We start from the raw sequence: 14,821 nt of genomic DNA, 5'->3' as shown, positions 1-14,821 counted from the left end.
AAAACTCTGGGGAGGGAGGGGATGTGTAGGAGGGAGAGAGGGGGGCAAAAAAAAATCAATAAAATATATTTAAAAAAATAAAAATAAAAGCAACACAACACACACACACAAAAATAATACAAATTTATGTCCTATCCTTAGTATCTGATAACCCAATATATACCCCAATAATATCTAGGTTAAATAAAAATTTAAAATATAAAAAAAAAAAAAAAAAAAAAAGGAGGACGCTGTGTACCTACCATGCGGGACCACACAGGAGTTGCACTCTCAAGCAAAGTGAACAACCAGCGGCTTTGGAGGGAACAGCCAGCAGCTGTGGGAGGCAGGCTTAGTGATAATAAGAGGGTGGGGTGCCGTAGTTCCCACACAAGGATGTGATGGGGTTGCTTAATAATTCTGTTGGCTGGCAAGGAACTTAAACCTACTACTCAGGGATAAGCATCAATTACATTTGGTCTGTTTGATAAGGAGGGGAGCTCATCTAGGGGACTCTGTGGAGCAGTAGGAAGGGAGCTTTCAGTTAAGTTGTGTGAGGCCCTCCCACTTTCAGATGCTAAGGCAGCACATAACCAGAATTTAAGGCCTCAACCTACACAGCGTCACCACAAGGAATAGACTCCTCCTTTCCCCTTCGTTCAGATTTGAAGCATCCAGGAGAGCTTATTCCCCTTACGCTGGCATGGACCATATGCCTACCCTTAATGCCAGGAGTTCAGAGAGTGATTATCAGTGGGTATCAGTGTCACTGAGCCACAGGATTGGGAATAAAGCAGTGTCCCCAGAGAATCATATCTGTTTTCACAAGATGGCTGTGATCAAAGGCACCATCATTTCTACTCTCAATGTGTTCCTTTCCTTTGCTTTTCTCCTCCTTTCTCTCTCACCTGTTTCTCTACATTTCTCTCTTTTCTTCTCTACAACCTCTGTTTCCTCTCCTCTCCTCTCTACCCTTCTCTTTTTCTTCCCCTCTTTCTCCTTCTACTTTTCTTCTATTCTTGCTCACTCTTCCTTAACCCCCACCCATTTTTAAACAGTCCATGCCTGTAAACTCCACCTACAGCCACACTTACTCGAGTGGTAGGGATCTAGTAGTATTCAGCTTGATTTCTGCTTCTTCAGCTTGATTTCTGCTTCTTACCTGCATTATTACCCAGATCATCAGGTAAAGGATAAAGAATTGGGCAGAGCCCAAATTAGTCACTGGTCTATCTTTTCTCCCCAAGTTTATGGAAAATTTCCAAACTTATTAGAAAGTGTATTCTAATTGGGAAAACAAAATTTCTTTCTTTGTTTTAATCTAAAATAGATTTAGAAAACAAAACTTAAAAAAAAAACTTTAGAAATATTAAACTTGCAATGCAAAAACCTTTCAATGCCTTTGTACTTTTCCTGAGAACAATTTCTTCTGAATTACTTTTTTAACATGTAGCACCTCTAATTGAAATGATTACTGAACCTTTCTCTCCTATTCGCTTTGTGTGAAAAGGTGGTAATGAAACATCAATAATAAAAACCTACTAGCTGAATAAAGGCCGTAAAGAGCACACAGTTAACATGGTCAATAAGATAGCTTGGAATTATGTGTTGATGTAATTGAAACAGTTTAAGTTCTAAGAAAATAATAGTAACATCCTCAATGAACCATTTGAATAACAGCCAATATCAAGCAGAACCAAACACAATTAAAATATGCTTAAAGCAATGGGTACCTGTTCTATTTGCTTTCTAGTTCTCTTTCCTTGCAGGAGGTTTTGTTCATGTCCCCAGGTCCTGGCCTAGTGTGTGGTTTGTAGTAAAGACTCAGTGAATTTCAGTGCCTGCCTGCCTAACAGAATGAATAAATGAAGGAGAAGTCATCTAACGTAGCTTCATCATGCTTTGAGAAGAACACTTTAATGGCCTGATGGCCACACATTGAACCCAGGCTTCCTGGAGCGTGTTTGAGAGTCTCTTCCTCCCTGCCACTGTACCATGCAGATAAGAGCCAAAAGGACTCTGTCCCCAAGAATCCCGGATGCCACCTCCAACAGTGATTGCCTGCAAAACTAATTGAGGCCCAAAAGAAAAATTACTTCCAAATTTAGTCATCTTTATAAAATTTCCCTAAAAAATCATAAGAATGGAAGAGAAAATCTCAGCAGTTTCAGATCCTTGAGTTAGAGAGAGTCTCAGAGGAACCCATATAATGATAGAGGTGAAGCCAGACCACAAGATAACACCTCAAATTTCACAAAATAGTAGTGCTTCATACTGTCCCATTTTAAAAAACACATAGCACATTTGAAAAGCTTTTATAAGCAGATGAGAAAAATATAAATTGATTTAGTAATAGTATTCATTCTTACAAATGATTTTTTAAATCAATTCTTAACTAAGATTAAGTTGTAGCTTAGTAAAAATAAATTTCTCTTAAATTATCCTCTAATTAAAATATTGTCTATTATGATAAAAGAGTATAATTTATTTTTACATACAAACTTGTAATTGCATGTAGATAACCATTCCAAGAATAAATTTGTCTTTTCAAATTTAAATATTAATCTGAAAATTTCCAGGATGGGAACTTTGTCAAGTTTTTACTATATATGGTGAAAAGGACAGGAATTCTTTTGAGAAGGATGGGAATTAACCACAGAGGACCACCTTTTTGGTTTTCTGTATATTTTTAATTTAAATAAATGTGTGTGTGTGTACACACACATACATCTCATGTCTATTATATAATACATAATAATATATATATATATGTATAATTAGATATCTATTGTTGCATGGCAAATTACCTCAAAATTTAGCAGCTTAAGACAACAAACTTTATTTTGTCCATTTCTGGAATCCGGGTTCGGCTCAGCTGAGTGCCTCTGGTTCAGAGTCTGCCAAAGGCTACAATCCAGGCCAGGCCTATTGTCTTCTCAAGGCTCCACTTGGGAGGATCTGCTTCCAAACTGACTCACCTGGCTATTGTCACGCTCCAGATCCTCTCTGGCTGTGGGCCAGGCACATCAACACCTTGCAATATGGGCCTCCCACAACATGGTAACTGGTTTAGCTCAGAGTGGACCAGAGAACAAGAGAAAAGGTGTCCAAGACAGAAGCCACAGTGTTTTCTGTAACCTACTCTCAAGAGTGATATCCCATCCCTCTACCATATTGTATTCATTAGAAATGAGTTCATGAATCCAGCCCACATGCAAGGGGAGGGGATTAGTTACACACGTATGAGAAAACCAGGAGATAGGGATTACTAGGTCCTTGTAGAATTAGCCTACTGTGTGAGTACAGGTGTGTAGATGCATGTGAATATACACATACATGCACACACCTAAATAAACTCACACATTTATAGAGAGAAATAATTTATGCTTCAAATACCTGGTTGTTATATCCGATGTTTGAGAAATGAAGCATTCCTGCTAGCATAACAAGACTTTTTATAGAATCTTGCAAAGCTTTCTTCCTTTGCTCTCCTCTCCCCAGCTAATGCCTGTTGCCCTTCACACTGTTAAAATAAACATCATTTCTCTATCGCCAAAGTACTCTTTCATGGATCTCTCAGGCTCAGACCCAAGACGCTATCACCAATGCTCTAACTTGTGCCATTTTTTGAGTTATTGGCATGGTGGTGAATTCTAAGGTAATGGGGGGAGTGTTAGTCTCTCCACAGCCCCATGGCACACTTCATTATCAGGATTCTAAGGAATACTGTCCACATGCAGTATTTCTTAAACTATCTCAGGAAAGCAGCAATTTCCACTTCCTTCTTACATATCTTGTTTTCTCTCAAAATTCACACACCAAAGCCTCCAAACTCTTACCTGTATTGGAAGAGCGAGTGCTTCATGTTTGGAAACATTCTTTTACTTTCTGGAATAGCTAGAAATCTCAAGACAGAACCACAGCTTAACCAAATAATATAATTTTGAATTCCAAATCTGTGATTTTACATTTTCTCCCAAGTACAATGAGCCCCCCCCCCCCATGTCTAAGCTCTGCCTATCACCCCAAACAGCCACGCTTTGACTATCCCTTGGGCCCAGGGGAGCACATGCCCAGCAGTGCTCCCCTAGTTATAGAGTGTGAAAAAGATGAGGAGGCAAGATCTCCAGGTGGGTCCATCCACTTGTTCCATGGAATGGTGGTAGTGATGGGGTTTGAGTCCAAAGGATGACCTTAACAGGACTCTCTACATCATGGAGCCCAGGAAAGAAGGTCCATTATCAGAAATTAGAGATGGTACTGGGTGGGAAAGTCATATAAGTCATGAAAATTACATTTATTGTAAGATTTCATTGCATGAAGTCATTGAAATTACTAACCTTTCTCTCACTTTGCTTAGTTTAGACTTGATGAGTTATTGATAGAAGTTTATCCTAATCTGCCAGTAAGCCTGCCTGGCCTTATCTTTATGATAAAGGAGAGAGACATTATCTTTATTATGCACCACAATCAAAAACAAAACACAAAAAGCATCCATCCTTCCAAGACACTGTCTCTACCTTCCAAGCATGTTCACTACACAAATATCCTGAAACACAGTCTGAAAAAGGCAGTCGCTGCCTGTGCTCCTAAGATGTGCAGTAACATGAAAGGCTCATAGAGAATTCCATGAATTCCCAGCATTCCATTGTCATTGTCATTTTGTGTAAACAGACAAACAAAACGATAGCTGTAATTAACATATTTTATTTAAATTTAAAACAATGAAAATGTTGATGCTGTGGTCATCAAATGACTTAAAAAGATTCACCTTTCTTTGCATGTAAGAGGATTTTATGGTGGCTGAGCTATTGCTCATTCTATGCTCCTTCTACATGGTAGACAATGGCTGATAATTATTATTTTATCTAATACATATTTTTTACTCACTTAGAAAAATAATATCCAGACTGATGACTGGAATTGTCATTAAAATTGAAAGAGAGTTTTTAAAAATGTGGTTTTAATGATAGCTATCATATGCACATTTTTTTCCTCATACATTTTTCACTGGGAAATTATTTTTAAAAAAACGATTACATGTCAACATCTCAGCAAGAAATCTTCTACTCTGTGAACAATACCACCTTTCTAGGAAACTATAATTAAATAATAGATTTTTTTTTTTTTGAGCTAAACTTCCAACTTCTCAATTTTACTACTGAAGAAACTAAGGACCAGAGACATTCAGTGACTCAAGGTGGCCAACAACTAGTTAATGTCATAGCTGAGACTAAACCCCACATGCCCTGACTTGGAGCACAAGCTCTTTCTTCTTTTCCAAATCCACATCCATGATACGCTAGAGCTTTCAAACTGGGGTATGCATACCCCTGCAGGCAGTGGCGGCGTGCCAGCGCAGCAAAGCCACAGGATAAACACAGGGTGTCTTGCTTCAGTGTAAATATTGCTCAAAGATTGGAGGGGAATTGACGGGGGGCAGAGGGGGGTAGGGGAGGTAAGGGGAGACCATTTTATTTTTATATTAAAACAAGATTGATTGTAAAGGAGAATGTACCTTTTACATGAATTTTTAAAATTTCAGGCTGGATTCCTCAGGCTGTAAACCCACCACATGGATGTAAACATTCTCTCTGCTCACTCTACCTGGGGTGCTTCTTTTGTAAAAATTGTGTACCATCACTGTAAGGATGTATAGGAAGGATCTTCCATCCAAAAAGTACCTTCCCTGACCTCCATTTTTCACATCCCATAGTTAAATTTGCATTATTTTAGTCCTCATGATCAGTTAAATGTAATTTTGGGCGGGAGATGGGACACATGAAGACCTTATAAAAATGAGTTATTTTCTTCAGAACAGAGCTGGATTTGTTTATTTGTTTGTTTGTTTTTTTCTCTTTTTAATCAGTATAAATTTTAAAGATTTAAACAAAAAGTCAAGGCTAAAATTTTAATGTGATTTTAGTAGAAATCAGCTGGTTAGTAGTTTACTTCTGTAAAAGGCTCTCTAAAAGTATTTTTGCATGATTCTGAAACTCACATTTGTGTATGAATGAAATTGATCAAGTACTATATATTTCCATGTTTCCATGTAGCATATTTATGAGTGATATCTGAAGTGTTGTAACACATATTAACATCAAAAATGAGAGACAAAAGACCAGTAAACTATCGTATACATTTTTCTTGGTGGACCATTCCTCTTATTTGATTTTTATTTATGAGATAAAAACCAATTAAATAGTAGTTCTCAGATTACTACTCTCTCCACAGTGACATGTTGTACTTTTACCGTCCCAGTTCTACCAAGCTGAAATATTTTTGGAAGTACTAAAATAGTGTGTGCTTGATTTCTCCAGTGACATATTTTTGCTGCTCTGTTCTAACACCAGAATTTTTATTTTTTAAAAATACATTTTATTGATTTTATTTTTTAAAATATATTTTATTGATTTTATTTGTTTAAATATATTTTATTGATTTTATTTTTTAAATATATTTTATTGATTTTATTTTTTTAATATATTTTATTTAAAAATATATTTTATTGATTTTTTACAGAGAAGAAGGGAGAGGTATAGAGAGTCAGAAACATCAATGAGAGAGTAACATCAATGATCTGCCTCCTGCACTGTGCCTGCAACCAAGGTACATGGCCTTGACCGGAATCGAACCCAGGACCCTCCAGTCCGCAGGCCGATGCTCTATCCACTGAGCCAAACTTGTTAGGACCTGATTCATTTTTAAAAGCTGTATTTTAATTCTTAGGTTTCAAGTTCAAATTGGGAACCAAGAAGCCAACTGGTACCATCGAATCAACCATTATGGAATGCAGTGCGTTAGTCCCTGACAGAAGATAGCGATGGCACGGACAGAATCCTGCCTCCAAAGCTTCCCAAGCGAGAGGGGAACCAAGTTCATATAAATGAGATCCTAAGATAGCTTGTGCTGGAGGTACCAACTGAACTTGGGGAGACAGCAAGTCTCCATAAATACTGGCTTATCGAACCCATTTTCTGCCAGAGGAAGGCCTCCTCAGCTACTGAACCAAGATGTGCTTATTGCTGTCAGCCAAGTCAGCAAAGTCTTCTTTTTTCCCTGGGCACCTGGAGCCCAGGGGTGCCTGGATACCCCTATCTCCATCCCAGGGCTGGGTCTAGGGTGAGGCTCTGGCCTTACTAAAATGTAAGGCGTCGCACACAAAAATCAGGAAAATAAACCTTAATGCAATGTTTTTGCAAAACATCCATGATGAAGGAACTTCAAAATTTTAAGTAAAGACAGGATCAACAGAACTTACTTTTTTTTTCCTTTTGGTCTCAAGTTCCATTAGGATTCCATCACCCCTCCCTTCCACCCCTACCCTTAACACATCTAATGTTAAGAACCTTAATTTTCTGATATTCTCTCAAATCAATAAAAAGTGTTAGTATTGGGGGAGGGTGGCTGCCTGTGGGGTCCTCTGACCCCCTCTGGCGTAGCTGACCACTCGCTCTGCGCCACCCACAGAAGCACTGCGCGCAGGAAACCACCACGTGGTGGGGGCTGCAAAGGACCCCACGTGCAAACGTCACAGAAGTCAGGATTTGGCTTCAAATCTTCCCTGGCTAGTCCGAGAGCTGGTGGTAACTGTTGGTAACAGGGGTAACAATGAGCCGCAGACCAGACTGGGTCAATCCTGGGTGCCGCTGGCCGCCCGGGTGTCCTGATGGCCTGGGACCCGAACTATCGGACCCGCTCCTCCCGACTCCCCTCGAGCCTAGCAAGGGCTCCAGAACATGCCCTGAAGATCAGCCAGAAGGTAAGGGGCACCTCTTTCCCCGACCAAGAGCCCCTCGGGTCCTTGTCCCAAGGCCCCAGCCAGCCCGAGGCTGCCCCAGGGGTCTGTGGCGGAGGGGCTGGAGCACTGGGGACCCCACGCTTCCACTGCGGATTGGAGGCTGCCCCTGATCCACACCAGCAGACTTACTCTGACCTCCTCTACTTACCACCTGCTGCATAGATATTTATGGCAGTTTAGAAATGAGGTAACAGAGCCATAAATTTGGCTATGTATGCGTGTGTGTGTGTGTGTGTGTGTGTGTGTGTGTGAGTGTATAGAAACAGAGCCTTAAATTTGGCTGTGTATGTGGATATATATATAGACCTACTCTGAGCAACATTATATATATATATATATATATATATATATATATATATATATATATATATATATATAATGTTGCTCAGAGTAGGTCTATATATACAATATATCCACATACATATGTTGTCTCCCTAAAGTGTAAACTGAGGAGGGAAGGTTCTCTGAGGAATCATACAAACAAGAGTTGAAGGTGGTTAAGATAATGTCTTAAAGAATAAACTGGAGTGAGGAAAAATGTAAAAAAAATAAATAAATAAATATGTGTGTGTGTGTGTGTGTGTGTATATATATATATATATATATATATATATATATATATATGCAACATGGGAGCTAGCCCAGCGTTCTGGAGTTCTGGGACTTGTCTGCAAGGGCTGGGGACTGCGATGAGCACAAAGCCCAGAGTTGTGTGATGAGCTGAAGGCTAAGCCCTAGCTATCCTGTGGAGCGTGAAGGTGTAGGACTTGGTCATTGCAGTATGAAAATCGCCAGAGGATAGTTCCTTCTACAGATTGTGAAAAGCCCACAACTTTCTAACTTTTTTCTGTTTTCTCTAGATCCTAAGGTGTCAGGCAGTGGAGGAGGCTGCTGCCATCCTCCCCATTCTGGAACTGCCCACACCCCAATTCTGTGTTGGATTGTTGTTTCTTTTTCCACTGGCCTATTAACTAATTCATCTGAAATCTGACTTTTCCCCCTCATCAGGTTACTGAAATTGCTTCACAAATTCAATACCTTTCCTGGGTAATATCCTCCTACACCCTATGCAACTTACAGGTTCAAATTCTGCCTTCTTGAAACTCACTGTTTCTCCTACTAACTCTACAGCCGTCCCTCTTCTGTCCCCTTAACCAAACTTACCTCCCTCCTCCACTTTCTAAAGGCAGATTCTGCACAATAATCTTACCTGGGCTGACCTGACTGGGCTGACCTGACTCGCCAGGCTGTACCCCCTCAGATCTCTGGTGAGATCCCCTTGTCCACTTGCAGCTCTCCTCTGGACACCTTAGCCTGTTTGTTCCACCAGCGCCTCGGTCCCAGCATTTTCAGGCCAAATTTGTCCTCTCTGACAAATAGTCACCTTTATCATAGCCATGTATCACCTGTGACTCCCCTGGCCTTATTCTCCACCTCCAGCGACTTGCCAGTTCTTCCCCGCTCCCTCTGTACACCCCACACCAGAGCTGTTCACAGCTGTCCCCACTTGCCACTATCCTAGGGCAGGCTCGTCGCTCTCGCTTTGATTTTCCGGAGGCGGCCTTGCTTCCTGTCTGCACTTCTCTGCACCTGAGGCCATCATACATGTCACTGCAAATCATCTTCCTAGGGCCTAGTTTTGTGAGTTTGTTTTTTTTTCTTTTCACATTTTTTTCTCGAGTTTAAAAATCCTGTCCGATTTCCCTATAACCCCAGAATTGAGTCCAGTAATTTTTAAATAACTTGATAATGGATATTGTTAAAAGCATTGATGTAGTTGTCTTTGTAAAAATCAGAATCTTGTTGGACTTAACACTGATTTAACCATGCAGTTAGTATAAATATTTCATATATGTGTGCATATATATGTATGTATATGTATATCATAAAATGAAATCAATTTTAAATGATAAAATTACATCAACTATGTGATTGTAAGTTAGAGTTCTTAAGCCTATAAAGTTTTGCTTGCACACTTAGTATACTCTCTGAGCTTAAATTTTAAAGTTAGCACAAATAATATACCCCAAGTCATCTTTCTTAATTTATTTCTCACAGTTGTCTTCCATGTGCCTTTTACTGTAGCCAAAAGCTGCACAGCCCTGCACTCTTCAAATTCTCTTCCCCACATCTTCTGTGTAATTACTTCCCTCTGACTAAAACATCCACCCATCAATATTCTAGTTCTCATTTCTTCTCACCCCTTCAAGCCCCCCACCTCCAACTGAAATCCCAGCGTGCCCGGGCTAAATTCACCAGAGCATATTTTCCTTTTGTCAGAGCCCTTAACACTGACAACCTTCCTTTGCAGCATTTGATGGATAAATGGGCAGATAAGGTGTAGTTCATACATGCAGTGGAATATCATTCAGCCTTAACAAAGAAGGAAGTTCTGACACACACTACCACATAGATGATTCTTGAAGACATTATGCTAAGTGAAATAAGCCAGTCACAAAAGGAGAAAAACCTGTGATTCCTTCCACTGACATGGGGTGCCTAGCGCAGTCAAATTCATAGGGAATGGAAGTAGGGGGTGGTTGCCAGGGGGTGGGGAGGGAGCAAATGCGGAGTTAGTGTTTTTTGGGTGCAGAGTTTCATTTGAGAAGGTGAAAAGCTTCTGGGAATGGATGGTGGAGATGGTTGCACAGCCATGCGAATGTGCTGTACTATAGGGTTAAAATAGTAAGTTCTATATTATGTATGTTTTACCACAATAAAAAAAAAACAAAAAAAAAAACCTATCTCAGGGGAAGAATGCTTGTTGTGCTTCTTTAGATGAAAGGAATATCCCGCTAATGAAGTTGTGTGTTGATTGGGAATTGGAGCTGTTCCACCTCAGAGTCACTGAAACCTGAGACCTCTTGGCTGGGCTTTGTGTTCTTTGGCACTTTGGCATTAATACAGGATTCAGATTCATAGGAAATTTTTGGTTGGAAAGAAGCATATCATGATGAAAATTTGTGTAAATAAATAATTGATTATGCCAGTGGTTTCTGAATTATGCTGATCGTTTCAATTTCCCTTTTCATCTCTTGATTTCCAAAACTTAATTTAAATCCTTAAATAATCATTCGATGGTCAAAACCGGTTTGGCTCAGTGGATAGAGCATCAGCCTGTGGACTGAAGGGTCCCAAGTTCGATTCCGGTCAAGGGCATGTACCTTGGTTGAGGGCAGATCCCCAGTGGGGGTGTGCAGGAGGCAGCTGATTGATGTTTCTCTCTCATCAATGTTTCTAACTCTCTATCTTTCTCCCTTCCTGTCTGTAAAAAATCAATAAAATATATATTTTTAAAAAATAATCATTCGATGGCTAAACTTTTTAAGAATGTGTATTAATCTCTGATGGCTAAACGAATATGTGCTTATTATAAAATATTCAAACATTATTAAAATGTATATTGTTTAGAAAGTATATGTTTCCCATGATCTCAAGTGATTTGTTGTTTACAATTGGGAGTGTGTGTATGTTATGTGCATATAAATGTCTTAATAATGAAAATATCATTGTACTTTCATGTATCCTGTCAATGGAATTGTTACTTAAAAATATGCTTCTGATATTATCATGTAATCAGATACCCATCTCTTTATATTAAGCTACTGTGCAGTATTCTATTGTGAATCTCCACCTTAATTTAAACTATATTCCAATTAATGGGGCAGATATCATAATTCTGATAATGTATGCTGAGGAGAGCAATGGTATTTAAATGTGTGTGTGTGTGTGTGTGTGTGTGTGTACCGCTGTGTTTCTGAGTATTACATGTGGAATGATGGGATCAAGTTAAAAGCACATTTATAATTTTAATAGGTAGCTGCTAAATTTTAATTCTACCTTGGCTGGCCTTTAACATCCCAAATACTTTGGCAAAGTTGCAATTGACCATATATAACCTGAAAGTTTAGATATTTCAGTTAAAGTACCCAGATAAAGATGTGTAAGCCTGATGTATTGGGTTTTTCCAATCCCCAGAGTCAGCTTGCTTGTTAGAGTAACAAAATACCTTGATGGAAATGCCTATATCTGAGCCAGTGATTTCTCTAAGCCTTAAGATCCCGCCTGCATAACAGGGGAACTAAGAAAGTGTGGGATTATAAATTAGCAGCTGTCCCCCGTCTCTGGGATATCTACCTTCATCACTCCTTTAGATATGTGCTCATCCCATTAAATCTCACTCCTCTTAAAGTCCTCTACCAAATAACAAAACCATTGTCAAAACCTCATAAATCACTTACTGACATTACAACCCCGCCACCCATAACACATCCCAGCTGAAATTTGGTGATTGTTTTGACTCTGATAATTACAATGTTTGTTAGAGTCCAGAAGTGCAATGACTATACTTTCCACTCTTGTTGTGTCTTGTTAGGTTTATTCCTTCATGGAAAATTATAGACAGGCTTTAATTTTTCCGTATCATCGTAGGCCTTGTGGCCTATAAATGTTATTTTATAATTTAGCAAAGGACCACAAAGGAAAAAGCAAAGAACCTAACTAGCTGTTGTTGGATTTGTATTTTCAAAACAAAGTCTATGGGAATAAAAATCGCTTCTTCTTCACCAAAAATTCCCACGGTGCAAGATGTTATTAATTCATGAAAATTGAAGACATGATTTCTTTGCAGAGAAAGGGCAGTGACATTTATTCACTTGTTCATTCATTTTTGTGACACTTATTGAGATTTTACAGAGTGCCAAGCATCCGTATGATAATGTACATTATAGTCTACCCCCTTCACCTCCAACTTTGATATTGCATGTCTTCTATAAATATGGAAAACCTACCAAATATAAATTCTTTGTGTTTGAAGGAACATTTAAGAATATTTAAAGATGCCAAAACCGGTTTGGCTCAGTGGATAGAGCGTAGGCCTGTGGACTGAAAGGTCCCGGGTTCAATTCCGGTGAAGGGCATGTACCTTGGTTGAGAGCACATCCCCAGTAGGGGGTGTGCAGGAGGCAGCTGATTGATGTTTCTCTCTCATTGATGTTCCTAACTCTCTATCCCTCTCTCTTCCTCTCTGTAAAAAATCAATAAAATATATTTTTTAAAAAAGAATATTTAAAGACTAAATCATTCTACCTCATAGAGAAATGAAAACTTGTTTTTGGAGTATATGTACACATACACATTTTTTCCTCTTTGATTAAAAATCATTTAACACATCTGTGCCCAGGATGAAGGATAATGAAATTCAACCACAAAAATGATTAAATAATATATAATTGTAGTGTTGGAATTTATCAGTTTAGAGTGGTTGCCTCCATATTCACTTTTCGTTTGATCTTCTTGTAGACCTTATTGTTATTGACTTCAAATGTCTCCGTATTTTTGCTCAGTGGAATGTGCCTTGACAGAGTAATTATATGTTATCAGGCAATTGAAGATCAACTAAAGATATGTGGCCACAAGAGGGATGCTGATGTCCTTGAGCTGTTCCTTTCTAAAAAGTAAGTGTACTTTAAGTAAGAAATAGAAAAGCATCCATGATAATGTTTCACAGATTCAAATGTTCTTTTCCAGTCCTCCCTCACGCCCTTCACCCCCATGCCAAAGACTGGATGGGAAAATACCACACTCTAATTACTTTACCACTTATTGGATTAACAGTCTCTATTGGAGAGGCAGCACATCGGGAATGGCTAAGAACAAGATTATGGAGCCAAACTAAGTTTAAACCCCAGTTCTGCCTCTCCCATCTGGGTGATCTTTGTTAGGTTTAGCAAATAAAACTATGGGATAAACAATTATATATGAACTAGAGGCCCAGTGTGCGAATTCATGCTTGGATAGGGTCTGGGGAGGGGGTGATCTGAGACACAATCGGCCCTCTGAGCAAGTGGTGGGACACCCTTGCCGGCCCGAGATCCATCCCGCTGACATTTCCTGACATTCTTGCTGGTTGTCAGGAGCCAACTGGCGGCCTCCTTTATGTTATTTCTTCCTTGCAGAGCATCTAGGGAGGAAAGCAGCCACGGTGCCCAAGGCCTAACCCTAACCCTAATCCTAACCCTAACCCTAACCCTAACCTTAACCCTAACCCTAACCCTAACCCTAACCCTAACCCTAACCCTAACCCTATTTCTGTCCCCTTACCAAATCTACTGATTCAGGCAAAAGTTACCCAGAGAAGCTAAACCCTTTGAATAAATAGTTATTAAGTAATGAGGTATATGCATAGTCTCTGAGTTTTGCCCCACATATTACTGTTCAATGATAAAGTGAGTACTTTTTATAGTGGAGAGACCTGGCAGATACAAGCTTAGCCCAGTGACTGACCTTTTAGCTTCACCAACAGTAGGACAAGCAGCAGCATTTGTCTCCAGTGTGATGCAGTAATTATCACCTTCGTTACTGAAAAATAGTCTAACTTAGATTTAATCATGAGGAAGTAATTAGGCAAATCAATAATGTGAGACATTCTATCATACAGCTGTCCTGGACTCTTCAAAAAGTCAATGTTAAGGGGGGAAAAGGAAAGCGACTGTCCTAAATTTAAGACTAAGGATTATACTAACTGAAAAAACATGAGTGTTGATAGAATTATGGATTTAAACAAACTATAAAATATAGGCAGCAACAGAGACAGTTGGAATATGAACAGTATATTAGATGATATTAATGAATTCAATTTCATCTTCTTAGGCGTGATAATGGTATTGTAGTTATACAGGAGAACGCCCTTATTTAAGGGATGTGCATGAAGAATTTAGGAGTGAGAGCCCTGCAATAATAAGTATGCGATTTATTTTCAAGTGATTCCCCCAGAAAATAACCAACCAATAAGTAGATATATTATATAGGTAAGTGAGAATGATTGGCAAAACATTAAAAACTATACGTGCAATGTAAGCATTCATTATGTTATATTCCTTCATCTTTTCTTAGATTTGAAAGTTTTCAATATAAAAATTTGATGAGTGGGACTTCTCTTGTTTAGAAATGTTTCATGATTTAAGAAATGTATTTGCTTAAAAAATTAGGAAAATAATTATTCCCTCAGTGTCGCAAGGTTAAAGAAATATAAATGTGAAA

The 14,821-nt window shown here is 39.0% G+C and overlaps 1 protein-coding gene across 1 annotated transcript in view; it reads left to right on the top strand.

The window, feature by feature from the left end:
- The window catches only part of LRRC72 (leucine rich repeat containing 72), a 116,988-nt gene that overhangs the window by 79,507 nt on the left and 22,660 nt on the right, over nucleotides 1-14,821 (top strand). The window contains exon 3 of the mRNA XM_045578193.1: nucleotides 13,163-13,236. Coding sequence (XP_045434149.1) covers nucleotides 13,163-13,236 — 74 coding nt within the window. The remainder of the gene's footprint in view (nucleotides 1-13,162; nucleotides 13,237-14,821) is intronic.

Source organism: Pipistrellus kuhlii, unplaced genomic scaffold, assembly GCF_014108245.1.
Source record: "Pipistrellus kuhlii isolate mPipKuh1 unplaced genomic scaffold, mPipKuh1.p scaffold_m20_p_10, whole genome shotgun sequence".
Lineage (NCBI taxonomy): Eukaryota > Metazoa > Chordata > Mammalia > Chiroptera > Vespertilionidae > Pipistrellus > Pipistrellus kuhlii.
Note: the sequence above shows the minus strand (reverse complement) of the source record. Positions and strands in the feature narration are given on the sequence as shown.